General features: G+C 31.4%; 1 protein-coding gene across 5 annotated transcripts in view; it reads right to left on the reverse strand.

Moving 5' to 3' along the window:
* KIF20B (kinesin family member 20B) overlaps positions 1–25243 on the reverse strand; it is a 63233-nt gene that overhangs the window by 30108 nt on the left and 7882 nt on the right. For 3 of the 5 annotated variants that reach the window (XM_074339402.1, XM_074339400.1, XM_074339399.1), the window contains exons 5-20: positions 24750–24888; positions 24013–24197; positions 21709–21745; positions 21004–21231; positions 19953–20064; positions 18994–19065; positions 18762–18908; positions 17908–18070; positions 17077–17367; positions 13851–13990; positions 13454–13592; positions 12277–12505; positions 11345–11397; positions 9496–9646; positions 4916–6155; positions 4456–4594 (exon numbers count right to left, since the gene is read on the reverse strand). In XM_074339402.1, the coding sequence (XP_074195503.1) occupies positions 4456–4594; positions 4916–6155; positions 9496–9646; positions 11345–11397; positions 12277–12505; positions 13454–13592; positions 13851–13990; positions 17077–17367; positions 17908–18070; positions 18762–18908; positions 18994–19065; positions 19953–20064; positions 21004–21231; positions 21709–21745; positions 24013–24197; positions 24750–24888 (3465 nt within the window). The remainder of the gene's footprint in view (positions 1–4455; positions 4595–4915; positions 6156–9495; positions 9647–11344; positions 11398–12276; positions 12506–13453; positions 13593–13850; positions 13991–17076; positions 17368–17907; positions 18071–18761; positions 18909–18993; positions 19066–19952; positions 20065–21003; positions 21232–21708; positions 21746–24012; positions 24198–24749; positions 24889–25243) is intronic. The other 2 variants (XM_074339403.1, XM_074339401.1) reach the window with 1 other exon arrangement.

Consider the following 25243-nt stretch of genomic DNA (forward strand, 5'->3'; position numbering starts at 1 on the left):
TAAATGAAATGATATATGCAGACGTAGAATAAGAATTAATAATTACCATTAGCAGCAGCATTGGCACTACACCTTGTTTATTTTGGACAATAGGAAACATTCTTAATACCCATCATTAGAGTACCATTACACAGGCATCTATACAGTAAAACATTACTTAAAAAAGAGACACCTCTATAAATAGTGGTAAGAAAAAAAAATCTTAAAAACAGAATAAATTGAAAAGCAATATTTATATATAGTTGATGATCCCATTTACAAAAGTGAAAACATACCAGTACATATAATAATTATTTATATATTATGTCAAATACATACAAAAAGATCCAGAAGAACACATGGATTGTCATATGTAAAAAGAAGAGAGAAATAAGACTGGGGAGAGGGATTTCACGCGTATCTTCATTTCTTAAAAAATATTTACTAATAATATATTACAATAAAAAGTTTTAATTGGAAAAAGCAGCTGTTTTTTAAGATCTGAGTAATGAGTTCCATGTAAACACAAGTCATTACACCATGCTTGATAACGCTTCCTGATAATCATGTGCTCAGAAATACTATCTTAAGCCAGGAGGTTACCTGCTTAGGAAGCAAAAAATCGAAGTGGTCAGAGTGACAAATAAGTGCTTTTCCAAATTACGCCACACAGCTTTGAATTTGCTCATTTGACTAAAAATTCTCCTACTGCCCAGTTACAGTTTAGGTCACCTTCACTGCCTTACATTTCTAATCTAATCTACCTTCGAAATATTGGTCACATGGCCTGGAAACTTTCTGTGTACAATTTTTAAAAACACAAGAGTTTGTGTATTACTCGTGATGGTGTCGTTTGCCTTTTTCTTGCACTGCCTAAAAACTTTTATTACATTTCCCTTAGTATGAATGCATACATATTCATTATAAGAAATTAATACATGCAAAGAACAGAGCTTTAAAAAAAATTACCTATAATGCTATTACCTAAGATAATCAAAACACATAATTATAATTTTGATATAGTTTCTTGCAGTCTATATTATACAAATTGTTCAGTTTTAATCCTACTATGTAGATAAAAATAAGTGCAGTTTCTATTACTTAACATTATAACACAAGCATTTCCCCATGTTATCATAAAAACTTAGTATTTAATTACTGTACTTAAATCAGAAGCCTGCTAAATATATTGACGATGAATCTGGGAACTTAACCACTAAATATCTCTACACGTCATTATAAATAAAGCACTAGAACTTAGGCCAAAACTTCCAGGATTCAAAGTGCTTAAAAGGCTAGGAGGGGGGGAAAAAAAGAACCTCTGCTTACAGTAATGCAGAAGTTACTAGGTCCTCTTCTTACCTACTAAAGGCCCAATAGTCATGAAAATGAGTATTTATTTAATCAGAAAGTCCGTATCAATTATGTTTTCATTCACTTTTAATTTATATTAATATTATATTATTGTGGGAGTTCTCTTAATGTTCAATGAAAAATTGTTCCAGAACTTTAATTCCTAGCAGTTTAGAAGAAACTAATCCTCTGTTGAAAACAGCATAAAATGATAAATTTAAAAAAAACTGTTCAAATCTTTTTAAATACACTGAGGAGCTAGCAAAAAAAGCAAGATATACTGAGCTAACAAAAACCTAAGGTGAAAAAAGAATCAGAGAAATAAGTGGAACTGATGCTGTCTGATGCTGGCTTTTGTTTTGAGTATATTTGCAGAATGAGGTGGTCTGATTTTCAAAAGAATGGTAAAAAAAAATAATGCTATTAAAATAAAGAACTTCAACCATTGAATGACAACAGGCGAACTAGAAGATATTTGCACCATATTTAACTGACAAAGAATTAGAATCAAGAATAAAGAAATCCTGGGGCCGGCCCGGTGGCTCAGGCGGTTAGAGCTCCGTGCTCCTAACTCCGAAGGCTGCCGGTTCGATTCCCACATGGGCCAGTGGGCTCCCAACCACAAGGTTGCCAGTTCAATTCCTCGAGTCCCGCAAGGGATGGTGGGCAGTGCCCCCTGCAACTAAAATTGAACACGGCACCTTGAGCTGAGCTGCCGCTGAGCTCCCGGATGGCTCAGTTGGTTGGAGCTTGTCCTCTCAACCACATGGTTGCCGGTTCGACTCCCGCAAGGGATGGTGGGCTGTGCCCCCTGCAACTAGCAACGGCAACTGGACCTGGAGCTGAGCTGCGCCCTCCACAACTAAGACTGAAAGAACAACAACTTGAAGCTGAACAGAACCCCCCACAACTAAGATTGAAAGGACAACAATTTGACCATTGTTCCCCAATAAAGTCCTGTTCCCCTTCCCCAATAAAATCTTAAAAAAAAAAAAAAAAAAAGAATAAAGAAATCCTACACACTGATAGAAAAAATAAAAGGACAGCACGTTTAAAAAAAATAGGAACACATGGATTTCACACAGTGAAAACTAGAATAGACAAATAGCCAGTAAAAACATAATTGATGCTGCACTTCATTTATAATCACAGGAATGCAATTTCAAACCACAATGAGATACCCCTTCACATCTTTTAACACAGCAATTCTACCCCTTGGAATATAAAGGGGTATATTTATATACCTTGCAAAAGTGTACCACTGTAATGTATAAGACAGAAACACTGTTCCTAAGGGCAAAGGGAAGGAAACAATCTAAATGTTCAACAGGATAATGGATAAATTGTAGTTAAGTCATACAATAGAGTATCATACAGCAGTGAAAGTGATTAATTACAACTATACATAAATGAATCTAAGGAATATTGTGAAAAATAAGTCTCAGAAAAATACAATATACTGTTTAGAGATTTTAAAAATATAGAATTATATTTTTAATAGTTAAGAAATAGAACATAAAACATTCAGTATAGTTAACTTCTTTAGGGGTAGGAAACAGAATAGTAATGGGACCCACAAGCATTTGTTTTATCAATTTCTTTAGACCATACATATTTAAGTATTCTTTTGTAACTACCTCAAAGTAAAGAAATAACAATTCTTTAAAACTGTTTCCGCTTTTAAAAAAGAAATCTAAGTACAACACAAAAAAATCAGTCATAAGTGAAAATTAATAAATTTAAATTTATAAAAATCAAAATTTGCTCCTAGACAAAAAGTAACCATAATCAAAATCAAGAAAAATGGCAAGGAGGTGCGGGTATACGCAATTCATATCCTTAAAATGCTATTATTTCCTGAATATGTAATAAGCAATAATAGAAGCAACAACTCAAATTAAGAAGGCAAAGGATATAGAGTTCACAGAAAAAATATATGTACAAACGGCTTTTAAACAAAAAGATGCTCACTCATAATTAGAGAAATTAAAATTAAAATTAGAGTGAGATACACTATTTACCTGTCAAATTAGCAAGTATCAAAAAAGTATGATAAAATACTACTTTGTGGATAAGAGTATAGAGAAAAACATACTCTCATTCTCTCTCATACATTACTTCTGGTGTGTAAATTGGCATATTCTATAAAAAGCATAATAAATATAAAAATTACAAATGTCCAAACCAGTGACCCATAAATTCCACTTTTAGGAATTATACCACAGAAAGACTTGCAAATGTTCAGAATGACATTGCTGCATAATTTGAATCAGCAGAAGAGTAGAAACTATCTGAATTGTTCAACAATAGTGGACCAATTAATCAATAAATACATTTTGTAGTCACAAAAAGTTTCTTTGGAGACTTTTTACATCCTGACATGAAATGACAGTCAAAAGATACTATAAGGTGATAAAAACAAGGTGTACAACAGCACATATAGGCTGCTTTCATTTTTATAAGAAGAGAAAGAAAGGATAGAATGTAGGAGAAAAGTAATTGGCAACATTTAATACCTTGGAGAGAAACTTGAGGCTGAAAGGTGTGGAAGGGAGTTATTTTTCCTCACTGTATTTTACTTTTGTATATTTTGAATTTGGAATCACGTGATTGTAGTTCCTATTTTTAAATTAACATATAATAAAAACTTGTTACACCTGCACTGCATACTCTCCTATATACTATCTGCAAACATAAGTGTGCTTTTTACATTTTGGGGCAACTTGAATTTTAGCAGCTCTTAAAATAAACCCAAAAGATTATAATCCTACATGAGGCACATATTTATTTTTACTATTCTTTTTTTTTTTTAATTAAATTTATCAGAGTGACATCAGTTAATAAAATTATACAGGTTTCAAGAGTACATTTCTATAATACATCATCTATATATTGCATTGTGTGTTCACCACCCAGCTAGGCACATATTTTTTAATGTTGGACATTCTTCAGTTTAATTAAACTAAATTTTCTTTTGTGAAATAACTGCTCTCATCATTTTAAGAAAAATTATGGAGTTGATAAATGTTTTGTTCAATCCTAAAATTAGTGTCTAAACTTGATATATAGGGAAAACCATCTGTATCATTTTAAATTGGACACACAATTTTTCAAATAGCCTACCTCCTTCTGTACTTGTTCAATCTGTTTTTTGGCATCGGCCAGTTTTTCTTTCAGCTCAGCATTATCTTCTTCCTTCCTCTGAAGATCTGCTTTCAGATTCTGAGTAAGAGCAGAGCTTGCAGAAAGCTCCTCTTTCAACCTAAAAAACACAAACCACTTTTTTACACAAACTACTACTAACCACTAATACATGTGAGCTAGGAGCAATCTACAAAATCACATCTTTTCACAAATTTGGAATGTCCATACCATGAGTGAGTACTTCAGAGAAGATTTCAGATTTTATAAGATCTTTGCATAGAACTTTTGGTTCCAAAGATTTATATAAACAAAGTTCACTCATCATACATGCTATACTTGACCAGGTTAAGTTATGCCCACCTAAATTATTTAAAAGTCACATAAGAAAATCAGTAAAATGGATGCTTTGCATATTTTAAATATTTTAACATTAGCTTACTTTTCTGTTTGTCGCCAGTTCGTTTCTTTTTCTTCTTCCTTTAATTGAAGAGAATGTTTTGCATCTTGTAAATTATTTGTTAATTGTGTGATTTCTTCTTTCAACTTGACTTCCCTTTCATTTAAATCTTTGATGTTTTTGATACAATCCTGAAGATTTGTTTGCAATTCCTTCAGATTTTTTTCCTGCTCTAAGATGACAGATTCCTTTTCCAAAATTTCTTGTTCTAACTTGGCTGAACGACTACATTCATCTTTCTGAGTTTCTAAGAGTGCTTCAAGTTCCGTTATTCTCACTTTATAGCCAGTAACAGCTTGTGTAAGCTCTGAGAGTGCTCGCTTTCCTTCAACTACATGCTGTACTTGAACATCAAGATGAACGTTTTTTTCTTGCAGTTCTTTTGTCAGCTGCTGAATAAGACTTTCTTTTCCTTTTAATAGGTCATCATGATTTTTATTCTTTCTTGCCTCTGTTTTTAATCTCTTGTTTTCATCCTCATAGCCTTTTACTTCTGCTTGCAAGTTTTCAATTTGTTGTTCGAGTTCCTGGATATGATGACTTTTTTTGGAGGAGGCCTTTACAATTTCCTTACATTCTTCCCAAAGGGCTTCAACACTACGGTGGAAAGAACTTTCCCTACTGAGTTCTTGATATTCTTTAACCTGCTTACTTACCAAATCATCATTATCCAAAAGGTGTAACTGTGTATTTGACAAATTATCCTCTTGAGAACCACTTGACAGATCCTGGAGATTGAGTACATCTATGTTTGAAATCTGAGAAACCGAATCAAGTGTTCGTAGTTCATCTATTTTTGCTTGCATTAATTGTATTTGTGAAATATTATTTGTGATGTTTCTTCTAGTGGTTTCTATCTCCTTTGACAATTTCATGATCTTTTCTTCCTGTTTGTGATTTATACCTCTCTGCACATGTAATTCAGACATTGCGTTGTCATAATTTGACTGAATTTGTTGGACCTCTGTACTTAAAGAAAAGCTCTTTTTCTCAGAAAAAGCAAGTTCCTGCTGCAAACTAACAATCTGTTTATTTAATTCTACTTTTTCTTCCTTCTCATTTCTAAGTTCATTCTCAACAATAAGTAATCGTGTCCTCAGCTCTTCATTATCTTTATCTTCTGGTAAAACTCTAATGTTTTCCTCATCTTCTGAAATGCTCTGTTGCATTTCTTCACTTTTCTTTTGGTTTTCTGTGATAGTTGGACTAACATATGTAGGTCCTTTAAAAAGAGAAAAATTGTTATTAATCTGGCAAATTTTAATAAAACCAAAAAGTTACCAGAGAAGCCATTATTCAAACATATGAAAGCAAACTTTTAATGAAAAATATAAGTAAGCTACTGAGTGAAAAACAAATAACAGTTGCAAAACATACACGGTATAAGCCCATCTATGTAAAAATTACAGTTCTGTAAGTTTTAGTGCAGAGTTAGCAAAGGAAGTACACCAAAATGACCATAGCTACCTCTGAGCTGGTTTACCAGTTATTTATACTTTTTTAATAACTTTCTGTATCATTAAATTTTCTACCACAAATCTTCATTATCATTATAATATGGGAGAGGGAAAGAGATCACATAATGAGACACCCCAAGGCAGACATCTGACATCCTAAAGAACAGTTTTAAAGTACAATTACACAACAGATCTAAATTATTGATTTCAAAACTGAGTATCTTAAATGCAAAAATCCTCAACAGGTATCAGCAAACCAAATTGAACAGTACATTAAAAGACACTACACCAAGATGAAGTGGGATTTATACCAGGAATGTAAACATGCTTCAACATATTCAAGTCAATAAATGTGATACAAAATGTGATATGGCACATTAACAAACTGAAGGATAAAAATCACATCATCACCTCAATAGACACAGAAAAAGCATTTAACAAAATTCAACATCCTTCGTGATAAAACCTCTCAAAAAACTGTGCAGAGAAAGAGGAAATGTAACTCAACAGAATAAAGGACAAGAACACAGTTAACAGCATACTAAACAGAGAAAAGATGAAAGCTTTTCCTCTAAGATCAGGAACAAGGCAAGAATGCCCACTCTCAACACTTCTACTCAACAAAGTACTGGAAGTCCGAGCCAGAACAGTTAGGTAAGAAAAACAAGTCATCCAAATTGAAAAGAAAGAAAATTGTCCATTTGCCGACAACATGAACTTATATACAGAAAATCCCAAAGACCCCACAAAAAAAAAAAATGGTAAAACTCATAAAAGAATTCAGTTAAACAAAAAAAAAAAGAATTCAGTAAAGTTTCAAGATATCAAATCAATATATAAAAACCTGCTGCATTTCTATATATTAACAAACTGTTGGAAAGAGAAATTAAGAAAACAATCCCATCAAAAAGAATAAAACAGGAATAAACTTAACCAAGGAGGTGAAAGATCTGTACATTGAAAACAATAAAACACTGGTGAAAGAAATTGAAAAGGACACAAATAAATGGATATTCCATGTTCATGGATTGGAAGAATTAATATTGTTAAAATATCTATACTACCCAAAGCAATCTGCGATTCATTGCAATCCCTATCAAAATTCCAATGGTATTTTTTGTAGAAATAGAAAAAACAATCTTAAAGTTCCTAGAAGAAAACATAGGTGGCAACGTCCTTGACATTGGTCTTGGCAATTTATTAGATTTGACACCAAAGGCAAAGGCAATACAAGCAAAAACAAACAAGTGGGATTACATCAAGCTAAAAAGCTCTGCACAGCAAAGGATACCATCAACGAAATGAAAAGGCAACCTACAGAATGGCAGAAAATACTTGTAAACCATATATCCAATAACAGGTTAACACCCAAAATATACAAAGAACTCATACAACACAGCAAAAAGACACATGACCCAATTAAAAACTGGACAAAGGACCTGAGCATACATTTTTCCAAAGACATACAAACAGATACATGAAAAGATGTTCAATGTCACTAATCATCAGGGAAATGTATATCAAAACCACAATAAGGTATCAGCTCACACCCATTAGAATGGCTATTATCAAAAAGACAAGAGATGATAAATGCTGGCATAGATGTGAAGAAAAGAGAACACTTTTGCATTGTTGGTGGGAATGTAAACTAGTATAGCTACTATGAAAACAGTATAGAAGTTGCTCAAAAAATTAAACATAGAACTACCATATGATCCAACAATCCCACTTCTGGGTATATATCCAAAGGAAATGAAATCCCTATCTCAAAGAGATATCTGCACCCACATGTTCACGGAAGCATTATTTACAATAGCCAAGACATGAAAAGAACCTAAGTGTCCAATAAATGAAAGAAAAAAAAATGTGGTGTTATATGTGCATCACTCACACACACAGCGGAATATTATTCAGATTTTTAAAACTCCTGCCATTTGCAACAACATAGATAAACCTGGAGGACATTATGCTATGTGAAATAAGCAAAACAGAGAAAGACAACTACTGCATGGTATCAGTTATATATGAGGGGGGGGGGGGCGGAAAGGTCAAATTTGACTATATATATTCTAAGAACCAGGATACTTGCTTCTGGCCACTTCCACTTCCTAGGTATCTATTTATTGATCCTACATTCTCAACTAGTCTATGGCATTGACCAAGGTGAACGAAAGAGAAGAATGGTGCTATGGAAATCATAGCAAGGTTATTCCCAATCACAAAGCAGCCTTCCTTCAATGGATAAGAAGGTGTATGCATATTAGTGTTGATCTATTAGCTCACACAAGTACTGTATATCCTATAAACCATGTATCTAATGCAATATTATCCTTTAAGGTACATCCTTCTGAAAATATTCATTTTACTAAGGTTCTATGAGGTGTTTATTATGTTGATGTATTGCCCAATTGTTTTCATCCTAGACAACCTCGGGAGGCAGGTAGTATTTTACTAATGACCAAAGAAGATTTAACTTACCCATTTTTCTCAAGGTGAAGCAGCTAGTCAGTTTTCTAAAGCTAATGCACTTTCTCTTAGAGAGCTGTAACTCCCTGTATCATACTACAAAAGTTTTCCAAAAGAATGAATAGCTTAGAGAGAATGTAAAAGTTGATATGTTCTTGCACATAAATAGGGAGATATAGCAGAGTAAGTATTCACCCACTTTTTTAGTAATTCTATAGTAAATAATACAAGAACATTTGTCTTTAGTAACATTTAGCTCCGTCTTCCTGTCAAACGTCCTGTTCTCCAAATGAATAAAGAATGCAAAGAAAGAAAACAATGTGGAGAGATTTTGGCAAAAAAAGTACTATAACTATCAAAATGGAAATGATATGTTTTAACTATTATAACCATAGAAGTAAAAGAATTGTAGGCATGCAAAAGTGATAAAAGCAAAATATCTAAAAATATAATAAAGACAGCTTTAAATACACCCATCCTCTAGACAGTTCATAACGTTAGCGTAAATATTAGTGACATTTAGATTTCCTCAGGTTGTTTTCCTTAGACAAGTATACTTTTTTCCATTTGCAACCTTTCTGTTTACTGGTTTAGGAATTAGCTTTCTTAAAGGCCTCTTGTTGGCAAATGAAGTAGTACCTTTCTTTGTTGGTGGTTCATCTTGTTCAAGTTCATTTTCATTTAATCTTTTTCTTCCTGAGTAAGTTTTAGTTTTGTTGTCCTTAGGCATTTCAACGGTTTCATTACAACACAAGTCATTTTTTATTATTAAAGATGTACCAGCCTTGTCCTAAAGTAAAATAAATTCAGATTAGTTTATGTGTAGAAAGTTATAATAAACATAAAAACTATACAAATTATGTTTCAATAGTGTACCATAAAAATTTTATTTTCAAATTTGTTAAAACATTTTCTAAGTTATTTCTTAAGTCTTACTCTAAAATAACTGATGGCTCTGGCAAATGAGTAATATTAACTAATGTGTACACTCACCGAGGAAGACAAAAATACTTGTCTTAAAATCAGTTAAACACAGTTTTACCCTGATACCAAAAAACAAGTTCATCTTTAGATTTCCTAAGATGATAAGGTGGGTTAGACTTATTTGGGGATAACTATAGAACCCTAAAACACTTACCCTGAAGTCATATTCGTAATGTGCTTTGAAAAGCAAAATACAAAAACATTGTGACAAAACTGTTTCTTATAGATACTTTTATGTAAAATTTTGAGGTCCCACTCTAGACTCAACAATTGTTTTATTTTGTAATCAAAGCCTCTCAAAGATAAGTAGCATTTTCTTACACTTTAAGAACTCCCAGAAAAGGTTCTCACCTTAGCCTGTAGCCTATCATATTCAAACATATAGTCTACATACAGCTTTAAAATTGAGTTCCTAGTTTATCTAAGTGATAAAAATCATTTAGATTTTTATTTTGTAAGGTGAATACTATGCCTTCCTAAAAGGCTAGGAGGAAAGAGGTATAATCCAGTCTTATCTGGAAAGAGGAAGGGCGAAACTCAGCAGTTAAGTGCACGTCTATAAAGTAATCAACGGTATGGTAAAGGCAGGGTTTTTTTTCTTTTTTGTAATTTAGGAGAAAGATGACAGATTTTATTTTCTGTCTTGCACAGTTTAATATAACTGAGTTTTTACAACGAGCATCTACCATTTTTATAACTAGAAAAAATAAAGGAAAAGATTAGGAACTGTCTAGACAGTAGCTGCAAAGTCTTCTGCTAAGTACATTGCTGTGATTATTTCTTTAAATACCGGATAGTAGATACAAAGATCTTGAATTATTTGTATCTGATCATATCTTAAAATATTTAGTTCTTTAGAAGGATAAATGTAAGTTAAAATAAGAAGACCCATACCAGAGAAGGTCAGGAAAAATAGTAAAATTAGAGCTCTAAATGTACTTCACCTCCATGTATACCTGTAATTTCACACGTAGATCTATCAATGCCAAATCTATCTACAACCATTTGGAATGATTATCTAATCTGAAGGTACCAGGGGCCAGAGATCTTCAGTATTCCAATGCTACACACTGCTCATTCCACATTCCATAATTTAAAACACTCAGTTATTTCAGACAAAACAAACAGTTTAAAATAATCTAATCAACACCGAGCACCCAGTAAAAAAAAGAAATGACATAGATCTATACGTGTTGATGTAGAATTAACTCCAAAACATCTTTTATGGGGGAAAAAAGCAAGACACAGAACCACAATCCCACTTTGTGTAAAAATTTTTTAAATGTATGTATGTGTGTTCTATATATATAAGTAAATATTTTCTGGAAGGACTGAAGAAATTTTCCAGTCGCTTAAAAGAGGTATGAGGGTGAAGATATACATTTTTCAATTGTTTTTATCACTTACTTTAATTATTTTTAAAATAAATGAACCTTGTCATAATTCATGCCCCTTCAATTAATTAAGTTCCTTATCAAGACAAAAATAAAGCTTTAAGTATTACCTCATTAGATTTCTCAAGTTCTTCAACCAATGAATTTAAGTTAGTTTCTGATTCTGAAAAGAAATAAAGATATTTTTTTAAAAATCTAAGCATCTAAAACAACATGTCACTGAATAATCACAAAATGTAAGCTGCTATGGTAGACTTTAGTGTTATATTCACAAAAAAGGGTTTTTGACAACACTAGAAACACACAGCACTCAGTTACTAATTCTTCCATCAGAGGGTAATGTTTCTGAATAGGCCACTTTCAACACTCAGAATAAAAATGAATGACATGTGCTAAATGGTGAAAAATTTCTGGCCTAACTTCAGGGAAGTGAAGGAACTAGTATCTTCCTGTCTACGTCATAATGTAGAGGAACCACTTACTGCTATTTTCTACCCATCTTGCTTCACAAATAAAAGGGCAGAGTATTTCATCTAAGTCTCTTAAAACCTAGATGTGACTCTCCCCCCCTTACAAACACACACCCATACACACACTCTGCTCTCAAATCTAGAATGAAGCACCAATCTAAAAAATCTCTTACGATCACTCCACAGGAGTCACTCTATCCCAAACTGGCAAGCCAAGAGCAGAATCTACTACTATAGCATGAGAGTTCATAAAGAATATAGAAGAACAAAATTTACAGCTTTACAATTTCCTATGAGATTTCTTAATTTGCTTATGAAGTTAATACTTAGTTCTTTCCCCTTTTTTGAGAAGTCCATTTTATAATATTAGTCTAAAAATAAATGAAGGCAAAAAATATTTTTAGTAGTAAATTACAGTAAAGCCATAAAAATGGTAAAACATGAACTATGTTACCCAAATCAAGTAATTTTCTGGTCATTAAGGCAAATAAGCTGCATAAAGCTCTTATACTAACCAGCTTTCTTTTTATGCATTTTTATCATCTAAATATGAGTAAAGTACATCTACTTACCGTTTTTTCTCTTTTCTAACTCTTCCTGCGTTTTGATTAATTCTTCCTTGGTTTTAGCTAATTCAGCTTTAACTTGATTAAACTTTATTTCTAAACAAGCAATAGCTTCCTGGGGGTCAGCAAGAGATGCAATATATAAGTGAGCAATTTCAGTCTGTTTCTTAATATCAGTGACATCATCTTGAAGAGAATCAATAACATCTTCAATTCCTATATAATTACGTGCTTCCTAAAAATAGCAAAAACCACATGCCTAATGTTAACAGTGGCTTTCACTCTTACAGTGTGGTACCACCTGATTTACAAAGTTTTAAAAACACACAGCAAAAAATTCACAACTTGCACTTTTAAAATATTATATCGAAGTATCTCCAATTATGAAAAAGTTATGTTCCATTACTCATTTTCTGTTTTATGGAAGACATATTTCCCCATAAAAACAATGCTGTAAACTGTGGTAAGTCCTTATAGAACAATTGTGATTATCTAATTCAGATATACTTTCAGTTACATAACAAGTCTTTAAAAAGCTTTGGTTGGGACAGCCGAGAAAACAAACCTCCATTTTCACAACTCAGACCAAGACCCAAATCATGTCAGGGACACATAATGATGGTTTGACAACAAGAGCCCGAACATCACCATCTCGGGTCCCTGAACTGAGTAATTAAAAAATAAAACAGTAACAAAAAAAACACAAAAGGATGTGATCAACTTCAACCTCAGTGTAAGTAGCAGAAAGGAATGTTTCTTCAATTGTAGGGAATGGTCAGTTGGCCAGAAAAAACAATCCTTTTTATATATAAACTTTTTTGTTTTAACCAGAGCAGCAAGTAAATGACCCATTGGGTCCCTTATACCTTTAAACTTGTTTAAGTTTGAATAAATCTGAGAGGGATATTTCATAATCAGACAAAAAGGAACCTATCTACCTACAATCAATACTATGACTAAAGCAACACCAAAATGAGATACAAATGTAATAGAGAAATAAATTTTTCAAGTCCAATTGTTATATTTAAACTGTGTGCTTACATTCCTAACAAAGCATGCTTAATTATAATAAAGCTAAATAGTAAGTTTTTTAATTCTAAAGTATTAATGTTTCTTATCATTGATGTTTACACTAAATCCTGTACCAAAAACCTCAATGGATTTAATATTTCAGTTGACATACTTTGGTTTGAACTTTCATGGTACAATCTTGATTCACTGGTTCTTCTTGAGTGTCACTTTTACCAACCAAATCTTTGAAGATAGCCAAACGACATTCAGCATTTTCTTCTAATATCTCCCGTTCCTGAAGGAGTGTTTCCCTGCATAACACAAATGAATCCCATTGAGAAAAAGCACTACTCTGTTTCTGTTTTAAATTTCTAAAATTAAGTACAGTATAAACTAAAAGATTCAAATAACTATTTGTGTGTAACTCAGAATCACCATGGAGATTAGTTAACAACTATTTTCAAGCTTATATAGAGGTCAGAATTCAGAAGCTACCTAAGTTTAAAAAAAAATTTAAACAAGTAAATAAAATTCTCCATTTTCATCAGGCCATGAAAGAAATAACTTACTTAAAGTCAGCTTCCCGTTGAGCCAAATATTGAGTAAACTCCTGTGTAACCTCTTCACGAATTCTAAATTCCAATGTTAACTTTTCTTTTCTTTCCTTTATCAGTTTTTTTTTCAAGTCTTCTATTAAATCCAACAATTTCTAAAACATATAAATATTAAAATTCTAATAAAAGAACAAATATGTACCAAGAGATATAAAACTTTTCATTTAGTTGATTATAATTATGCGTCCTTTTAATAGTGATATTAATCTCATTGAAAATTACATATTTGCAGAGATTCATTAATCTGAAAAATCAGGTGGGCCTCTCCACATTTTAGAAATAGACTTACAGTAACTGAAATCTCTTCACTGTCTAGCTACAGTAAGAAAGAAAGGAAATGAAAATTTGAGCACCTATTATCCACCAGCAACTACTTTGGGGAATTTCTACTTGATTTCATTCAATCCACACAACCTTCTGTGAGCTTGGTAGCAGCATTTACATTTCATATGTGGGGGAATAAGGACAAGGTATGTGGTAAATGCTTAAGGTTTGGTTTAAAATTTGGTCTGTCAAAATCTAAAGCCTAAATGTTATAGAGAATAGTTACTAAGTACCCCAAAACACTCTCCAAATGGCAAACAGAGAAGTGTTACTTAAAGTTATCTTACTGGGCTTTTATAACTATCCAAGTGTGAGCAAAAACTCTATATAGTCTTTGAAAAAGTGTATATAATCATGCAATATGGTCAATGAATAAATAAAGCAATTAAACACATGACATGGCCAATATAGATTTGTAATAAATTATAAAATTAAGGTAACAGCCTGATATTCTTTTTTAAGGTTTCTGATTAAAATTTCTCAACAAAAAATTAACCAATTAACTCTCTCAAAGCTATAGATTTTTCAATGTCTCAAAAATTTTAGTTTTGAAAATATTTCTATAGATATCCTGACTTTGAAGTTCGACTTCAAAGAACTTATACTGAGAAAATAATTATACAACAGGACCTAGTATTTTGGCTGTAAGAATGGTTATTAGTGTTATTTTGTAGTAGTGGTTGTATTTAAAGTAAAAATAGTGAAACCCAACTCAATAATTACATGTAAGAGATTGGTTCAATTATGGTACCATCAACTATTGTAATGAATAATGGTGGCTTACATTTTTATCAATTTATACTTTTCACAATTCATTTTTAAATAAAGAAAATAAGGTTACAAAACAGATGTATGGTAAAAACCCATTAACATAAGTGGTAGATTAGAGATCTTTATGTTTAATTTTTTCCCTCTTTTTTCCCCCAGATTCTACCATGATTATATAATACTTTTATAATTTTAAACAACCACACACCTTCCCACTGTTTAAAACAATAAATAATAACTACTGAAGAAGAAAGGTGGGAGACTTAAGAGTGATCTGCATATATGTGGGAATACCTTGGGAAATTGGTTTATTTTAATATTTCTCAATGTTTAATTTTTTATCATTGCTAGCATCTGATAAAAGTTCTTGTTGAAAAAATTCTGGTTGGTTATTCTAGTTAAATGAACTATAAGTATAAATATGCTAGTATCAATATATTTCATACTACTTTTAATACTCCCAATCCTCCAATTAAATGCTAATATAAAACATGCATGCAAAGCCTATTCATTTTCATTTTTAAAAGTTAAATATTAGAAAAAATTTTGATGTAATTTTTAAAGTATATAATCGATAAGATATGCATTTACACTATTATAAACTGTAGCATCATTTTTTCCTAGTAAATTCAGAAATGTTTCTAACATTTCAAGTTTAATCAACATTATATATAAATTTCAGCTTTAAGATCAGTACAAACTAAAATAGGACTATTAATGGCTCCTTTTGTCACAGAGGGAAATACTACATTACAGAAGCCCAAGGTAAAGGAGGTCCAATGAGCATGTGAAGTTTTCATGCTCATTTCCAATCAACACAGGTGCAATGATGGCTTTCAGGGACACTGAAGTAAATTATTGAAACGAGTATTTAACCCAATACATTGTCCATCTACTTGGATTCTACAGTCCAAAAGAATACCATGATGTGAGACATTTCAACACTATTACAGCACATCCATGAGCACAAGGTCATCAGTGTTCCTGGGACTCTGGTAAGAAGACTCCATGTATACATATGTAGTAGTTATCAATTAATGTGGACATGATCTAAATTTCAGAATTCAACTTAAACATATGTGTGAACTGTATTTAGACAGAGACTATAAAATCTTATTTATTTACCATAAATGTAAGACGACAAGCAATTCATGTTTTTGAAGGAAGAGAGTAATTGGTACTAGATAGACATTATGAGCATTTGTACTTAAGACTGCAAAGTAAAAGTTTGGTGGAATATACAAAAATCACTGGATGAAAAGATACTGGGGAACAAGATATTCACGTAGTCTCCAAGTATCATCCCACAGATAATGCTTTTACAAGGGAGACAGAACTGAAACACAATACCTTAAACACAATACCTTAAAGTGAGCAAAAGTTAGCATCACCAAGAATGGGGAAGGAAATCAGACAGCATTGTCTCCTGATATGATGCAACATTCACAACTTCACTTACATAATAGTGTTAAACCTGAATCATGAGGAAATAATCAGACAAATCCAGATTGGGGGTATTCGATAAGACAACTAGCCTCAACTTTTTCAAAATATCTATGCTATGTTAGAGGTAACTAAAGAAACATGACAAGCAAAAGCAATGTGTAAACTAGTTGTAGATCAAAAACAAAGTAACTGTAAAGGACATATTGGAACAACTGGAGAAATCTCAATGTGGAAAGTATAATAGATTATTGTAACAATGGTAAATTGCTTAGGTATGAAAAAGGCCTGTGATCGTGAGGAAAATGTCCATGTTCTTAGGAAATATACTATGCTCAAGTAGATATAAGGTGTCATGATGTCTGCATCTTGTTTTCAAATGGTACAGAGAAAAACAATGTGCAAATACTCATCGAAAGAGAATTAAATATGGTAAAATGTTAACAAATGGCAACTCCAGGTGAAGAGTAAATGGGTATTTACTGAGCTAGTCTTCCTGTAGGTTTGAAATTTTTCAAAATATAAAGTTGAGATATAAAAAGTTTAGTGTATTGTTGAAAACACTTGGAAGAGAGGGAGCCTTAAGAATTGTTAACCCTAATTTCAGAATAAGCCAAGCTTAGAAGTATGAGTTCTTAATACATACTCTCTTCTCCGCATGGCTAATGAAAGCCTTATCTTCCTCTAATGTTGTATCTAGATCCTCATCAGTAGGTTCACTTTCCACATTTTGGTTTCCTTCAGTTTCTTCTAGCTCCTCAACCAAATCTTCATTTTCCACCAAATCTTCCAGACTACTTTCCCATGAAATCGTAGATCTTTTCACATTTAATATTTTATTATCTGAATTATTAATGTTCAGTGATACATCTTGAGAAGATTTGACAGGTCCAAATGATTTCTCTTGAGAGGAATTTAAAATGTCTGGAACACAAACCTATTAAAATATTCAATATAACTTTTAGAACAGGCAAGAACTGTCCACCAAAAAATAATTTTATAAATTTAATTCAAATGACAACTCAAGTGTTTAAAACCTAGGCAAACAAATATTCAAGAAGAAATTAGCATCCTTAAATGAACATTCATTAACAAAAAAGCTAATTACCCATGTATACTACAGGTAAATTTACTGGGTTAAGTTCTTAGTACTATCCCTAGCAGGGGGGCTAACCGATTAATCACTAAATGAACCAGAATGGAAAAGCAGATAATTCGTTGGAAGAATATTATTCATAATTTGTAATGGGTGTCTATTATTAACACTTAATATGAGGTCATTTTAATCCTAGCAGGGGTAACTTTGAATCTTTTCCCATGTCCTCCTGTTTGGTCAAATATTTACATTTTAATTTTCAATTATTCCTTAGGTTTACAGTTATAAGTGCAAAATGTATTATCTATTCCAAGAAAAAAATCATTAATATTCTAATAATAAGAGGCTTAACAGATTCTGCAGAAGTTTGAATAGATTTACCTTTTGTGCAATGGCTGAGAACTTCAATACATTGAGTGTTTCATCATAGGCAAAACAACATTGGCTGATGTTGACAATCATACATATTTTCCCTTTACCATTAAAAAAACTTTGAAAATAGTGGGTCAGTTTACTTTCCCGGAAAGGCACATGCTGTTGAAACCTATGGAAAAAATATTAAAATAATTGTAAGTTAAATGAAGTCATGAAGTAAGGATGCTGATAAATTTTTACCAAAAAAAAAAAAAAATTAATCTAGCTATCATAGACTTAAATTCTAAGTTAGTGATTCATTCCACCTGTAATAGTCATTTTCTGTTTATTTATGTTGTTTTTTTTTAATACTACTACTACTAATAATACAATAACCCATTAAGCAAAATGCTAAGAAAATCTCACTGAACTGGGCTGTGTTATTTAGTATAGAGCAATTATACAATATATGCCATGAAACACCTTAACTAGAAATGAAGGCTGATTTATAATTTACTCAGCCTAAAATGCTAATTAATGCGGAAATCTATCACATCTAGAACACAATGCACTAGTAAGAATAAAGTGATTTTAGATGCTAAATCAGCATCATGAGAAGCTTACTATATTAAGTGTCTGTCGATATATATTTGCTATGGAAAATATTGCGATTACTTGATGATTCACTGACATTGACCGACACTTTTTATTTTTATCATTTTTTAAAATCCATGATCTCTGAGTATTTCAATTGTAATCCATACATAGTCATTACATTAGAAGCAGGATAAAAATGAAAAAGAACTTTCTAAAGCAAGCAAAGTTGCAAGTTTAAATATTATAATACTTAATATGTAAACAACACTTTCAGCAACCCTTACTTTGACTTTTCACTGTTCTTCAAAACATTAATACACTTTCCCAGAGTCAATAAAGAACTATTGATGTTCCCAGTCTCTCTTAACCTTTCACCTTCATTCTGTGTCTTCATGCTTCGTTCTGAACCAGCAAGATCACATAAAGACAATCTGAATAAACAAATTAACAAACTTTAAAAGTTCTTCAAAACAAAACAATTCAAAATAATTACAATTTGAAGAATGCTCAACTTACTCACTGACTCGCATTACACGAGGTGTTTCAGAATCTTCAATCTGTAATATTCTAACAGTGAATACGCTGTGACTAAAAAAAATACACAAGCATCAAATATTATCTTTCGTTTTTAATTTTTACATTCTAAATAGGAGACGCAAGCATCTAAATCAACATCTATATCCTAATACTAGCCATACCTCCAGCACTGCATTTGCCAACTAGCTCCACTGTTCCACTCTCACCTATATTTCCAACATCTAAAACCAAATGTCTTATTTTTTACTTAGCCTTAAATCCCTCAAACCTACTCCTTCTCTTAACATTCCAATTTCTACTAATGGAATTGTTTATAATAGTCTCGTTTCCTTGCAAAGATCATATTATTAGTTAAAATATTATGTACAGCTGATCCTTCAATATACACCTAAAGCAAAATATACATCTGACCTAAACAGAAGCTTATCTGAATCATATATTATCTTCATACCTTCATGGGGGACAGGGTCCATTAAAAGAAAACCTGTTTTAAATATCTCATTAAACTTATTTCCTTTTGTCTCTCATCCCCCAACCCCTTCTATAAAAACATCCTTTTCTTAACCCTTTAGATTCTGTCTTAAGAGTGTGCATATAGTCTTGTGTTCACGGAATAAGTGGAAAAGAACAGAAAGTCCACCATTACCTGGCCTATGTGTGGGGTGAGACAACTCAGCATATTGAGGTTAGATAGTCACATAAAGAAAGAATAAAAATACCTCAGAGTCTTCATGCAAATTAGTAAATCTTTTCTTAGAACAGTAGTCCTGACAGTCATGTGTGGTTAGTCCTCTCAATTTATAGAACGACTTTATCCCTATGGATTCACTTAACATAACAGAAAACCTACTGCACACTTTAATCTTAAATTAGTTGTATTTAAATTAGCACACAATACCTTGGTGCTTCAGGCTTACACCATAGGGTTTTCTCCTTACCTTCTACTAGAAACATTGTTCAGTTTTGTGAAGGCAACACTCTGGTGCTTTATTCCTAGTTTTAATAGTCTATATGCTTCTTTGGAATCAGATACTTGAATCCATTGTAAATCTTTAAAAAATGAAAAGAACACATATCAATTTACATTAACACAGTATTTGCCATACAATGCAATCTTGCTGAAGATTTATGATCTCTTTTCCCAAAGACACACAATGAAATCTTTCTTTTAATAACATGCCCTAAATGGAGTCAACTCAGCTATTCCATATTCCACTAGAAAAGAGGCACACAAAAGAAGGATATTTTTAATAATTTTCCAGTATTTATGTTATACAAACACACAAAGTAAAAATTCTTCTATAGAGTCAGCCAAAGGGAAAATTAAAAAACAGGTAAGATTCCTCAGAATTAGACATCCAGGAAAAAAAAAAAAAACCACAAAAAACAGTACAGATTAAACCTACACAATTACCTATCTGTGAGACATTGCAGATTACAATTCATTAGTGAATTAAGAAATCCAATTTTATTTAGTCAAAACCAGCATTTTGTAAAACTGAAGTAGAATACAAAAAACATCAAAGTACATTCCTTATAGTAAGGATAAGTATAATTAATGAAACTTTTGAGTTATAAGTATATATACACACATAGGTACTGCGTTACAATGTTATTATGTATCTCCTACTGTGATTAGTGGTTTAAAAACATTGGAAAGATACCATTGTGAAAGAACAGAAACAGTTCCATAACTCCAAAGTTTGAACACTGTTACAAAGCAGCAGCAAAATGTATCAACACACACAGCTTTTCCCATCCCTTAAAATTCAGTCAGTGATAAGTAAACACAATGGGTACTAAAATAGACCCCTTAACAATCAGGTTTAATTAACATAGCAAGAAGTACTTCCGAAGCACAAACTTCACTTATTATCTTGATGTTAATAATTAGTAATAAAATTTTCAATTTCTAGTTTGCTTTCCTATAGCTATAACAAAGCCTAAAAAGGAACTTCACAGCAATTAAAAGAAAACATATTAGCATACCTTTTACAAAAGAATAGCCCTTTATATCTTGGGAAAGGCGTAGCATCTTTCTCTTTTGGAACTTGGACGACACAGGAACAAACAAGTCATAAATACATTCATTATAAATCTCAAAGAAAGAAACCCACAGAGAAAATTTTATGTTATTATCCATATTCAAGCTAGCTTGTTCACAATCTTTCATGGATTCTTCAAACTCTGGGATATTCAAAGAGTTTGTTAAGCTTCCTACAAAAAATAAAAAAGGATAATCACAAAATTAAGCAACTGACTAAAACAATGAAACAACAGAACAGATCAAGACTCCTAGACTTGAAAAACTAAATATCCTTGAGCTTTTGACCAGTAATGTTAAATATCTTTTGAAGCAAAGCAGATGTAAATAACATCTATCTATATTAACCAAAATTTTGCTTCTTCTTATCTTTTCTTTTTGAAAATATACTAATGAACTAAACTGAAATTAAATGTAAAAGACATTTAATTCAACATGAATTTAACATGAAAGTTACAACCAGTGAAAGGGGTATCTGTGATCTTAAACTTAAATAAACCTTATAGTAACTGACATTTCATATAGTCATGTACCATTTTCCAAGTATTATTATGCCATTAAAGAAATTAAATCACAAGGAGTGATTCAAAAATTAAAAGCTTTTCAAACATATTTCATGCAGTTAACTTTTTAAAGATAAGAAATCTTACCATAAAGAGTATCAGAACTGTCATTTTGCATAACAACCTAAAAAAGAAAGATTTTTTTAAAGTTAAAAACCATGTTTTATAACTAGTAACAAATTCTTCAATTTCTAGTTTGCTTTCCTTTAGCTATAACAAGTTAAATAACCAACATATTAATTACCTATCCAAATCAGTCACCAACTAAATCACAACTTTCATCTACTCAATTCAATGATCCCTGTCTATTAATTTCTTTCCTAGTTAAATAATACATTCTCTAGTTAAAAAAATGTGGGAAACTACAGAAGAGTATTAAAAAGAATTTCATCATATATAATTCTTGCCACTCAGAGGCAACTGTTATTAATATTTCAATCTATTCCGTTCTATTCTTTTCTCCACACTTATTATAAGCTTTTTCTCTATATAAAATTTATTTGTAAACATTTGGTGGCTACATAACTAAATAAATGTAAAATGACTTAATTATTCCATATTATTGAACATTTATTTACAAGGGTTTGTCAGTAGAAAATAATACTAAGATAAACATCTTAATATATTATTTTATTCTTCTGCATTCTAATTATTTCCTTAGGATATATACCTAAATCTTGACTGGTAGTAGAAAAGATTAAAAACTTTTTTTTAAGTTCTCAATCTTAATAGTTTGCCAAACTGCTTTCTGGACACACACTTTAAATCAATATATAACATTTTACATTTCATAGGCCAAATAATATTTTAACTGGATAATTTGTTGCGGAACTTTTTTTCATTATAAATGACTAATTTTCTCTATGAATTATCCACCAATCTCCATAATTTTGTTGAAATACTTATTTCACTTTCACCAACCATAATTATGGACTCTGAACTTTGAACTCCACTAATCAACAACTTTTTATTACCTTGAAACCCTGATTTCCAAATGTGTTAAAAAAGAAAATCCCCAACAATATTTTGAAAAATTTATAAAAACCATTAATAATTTTTAACCATCTTGAATAGGATAAATATCTGAAAACATAACACAAAACCCAGGAGGAACAGGAGGAATAAATAGACAAGTATAACTTTATTTACAATTTTTTTCATTAAAAACTACCATATTTTGCCATGTACAATGCACACCCACGTTTTTGGCTCAAATTTTCAGGGAAAAAAATCTTTCATTTTAATTTTTTAATTCAAATTTGTATTTGTTTACATTTAGGTACTTGTTTTTTTGTAGTATAAAGGAATTTCAGCATTTACTTTTTAACACATTACAGTACAAGAAATTTTATGTTAACAAATAACTACGAAACACAGGAACAGATACAAGAAAAAAAGAAATTTTATGTACCGGTAACAAATTTACGATATTTACGCACCATAGAAAGCCAAGAATTCTTCGTTGTTGCAAGTTCGTTGTCAGTTCAACAAAATTGATTATCATATTCCAGGGTATTATTTTGCATACGATATCATTATTGATTTCTAGAGTTACATTTTTAACTCATAAGCATAAATAAAAGAATTTAAAAAATTTCTATAGATACAGAATTAATACTACACATTTTTAATGCGCATCCTTATTTTTCCCTGACACAGTTGGACCCAAAAAATGTGCACTATACACGGCAAAATACGGTAATTTAAAAAAGAAAAGAGGTAAACACATAACCTAACAGGTAAGACACATAAGAATTAAGCTGGTAAGAAACTTAAAATGTGTTAAATGAAAGAGCAAGTTATAGAACGTATGTATAGTAAAATCTCATTTTTGTTTAAAAAAGACTATATCCTACATATATAGAAAATATGTGCAACTATATATGTGTATATGACTGTGTTTGTGTGTATAGACAGACATATACAGAAGGCTCTGTACATAAATTTTGTATATAGAGAAAAATATCATAAAAGATACTTTCCAATCTGTTAATGGTGGTTTTCTCTTCAGAAATGAAACTATCAGAAGTTTTCACTTTTTATTTTTCACATTCCTTTGTTTCGATTTTGTGTATACATATTTGTTTTACAATTAAAAGAAGAATTTTAAAAAATCATTACATAAAAAGTGCAATGCTGTTTCAACAGCATTTTCAACAGCTGTTTCAACAGTACAAACAGATTTCAGAAGCATTTACATTTGTTTTAAACATTTCTGCTGTTTGTACAATATAAAATAAGAAGGATGCCTTCAAACAAGTTTTTAATACTTTTGTCAAAAAGAAAACCACCACCAACACCACCAAACATTCCAATACAGGCTGAAACAAACTAAAGAGCTTATAAAAGGTCATGTTTATATATATTTTCCATACTAAAATACTTCCATACCTCTTTAACTTGCCGAAGCAATGCACTTTTGTTAGCAACTTCTTCTTTCTCTTGGTCTGGTGATAACCGTAAGTATTCTCTGGATCTATGTGGTTTAAGGTTCATTTTTGTATATAGTCTTTCCTGAAGACTATCAAATAATACATTCAAAGTTCGAGGCAGAATGCCTATATTTTCTTCTGTGCCTGTGAAAAGAATTTTTGTTTTAATACTCTCTCAGTGAAAAACGTCCTTCGATTACCAAGGCTCCTTTTATACCACCAATAATGCAGGAATAAACAGCTAAAACAAAAGTGAGAGAAGTTGAAGGATTACTCAATTTATCACTTTGGTCTTCACTGTAACATGGATGTTTTATCAACTATTATTCTGATGCAAAACCTGAAATTTTACATTCAGATCAGGCCATAGATTTGCAATCACCTATAATCACAAAGTATAAAAATAAAATGAATATGAAGTGTTTCCTTAGTTATCCATGCTTAATTCACTATGTCACATCAATCCTTTTTCTGAATTTTTATCATCTAATTCTCTAGCATACAGGTAAAGTAGTTTTGCAAATGAATTAAATCAATCTGAATTAAAAGCTACCAACAATACATACTCAATTATGCTATGACTATTAAAAACGGAGCAAATGTACTAGGTAATGGAAACATAACTGCATGCAAGTATTATAAAAATGAGTGACTATTAGTGCTTTTTTCCTTTCCAGAAAAAATAAAACATTTTACCTTGAAATGTATATGTTTTTCCTGAATTGGTTAGCCCATAAGTAAAAATCAGCCGACTCTGTCCATTCAAGAGGTCTTTTACTGGCTGCATAATGCAACCATGGAAGAATTCCTTCTGTGTAGTTTCTGGACCAAAAACCTAAATGAGCATTTTTTAAAACAAATCTTTTTAGAAAATTCAGGTTAATAAATATACCCTATAGCTCACGTTTTAAAAACTTTTAAAATAATTTTATGAGATTCACTCTTAAAATAAGTGCCATATCCCCAACTCCCACAAATACACTTGATAGATTACCTAGTCTCACAGAGTTCTCAAGATATAAATCTGACCCAGCCAAACAAGTTTTCATCTAAATTCTGAAAAGAACCTTTCTTAAAATATATATGAATTATATTGTGATTTATTCACTTCCAATATATATACTTATAGATCTGAAATTTCAGTCTTACCCTTGAGAAAAAAATACTAATGCCTAAGATCTAAATTCCGT

This window comes from Rhinolophus sinicus, linkage group LG07 (genome assembly GCF_036562045.2).
Source record: "Rhinolophus sinicus isolate RSC01 linkage group LG07, ASM3656204v1, whole genome shotgun sequence".
Classification (NCBI taxonomy): Eukaryota; Metazoa; Chordata; class Mammalia; order Chiroptera; family Rhinolophidae; genus Rhinolophus; species Rhinolophus sinicus.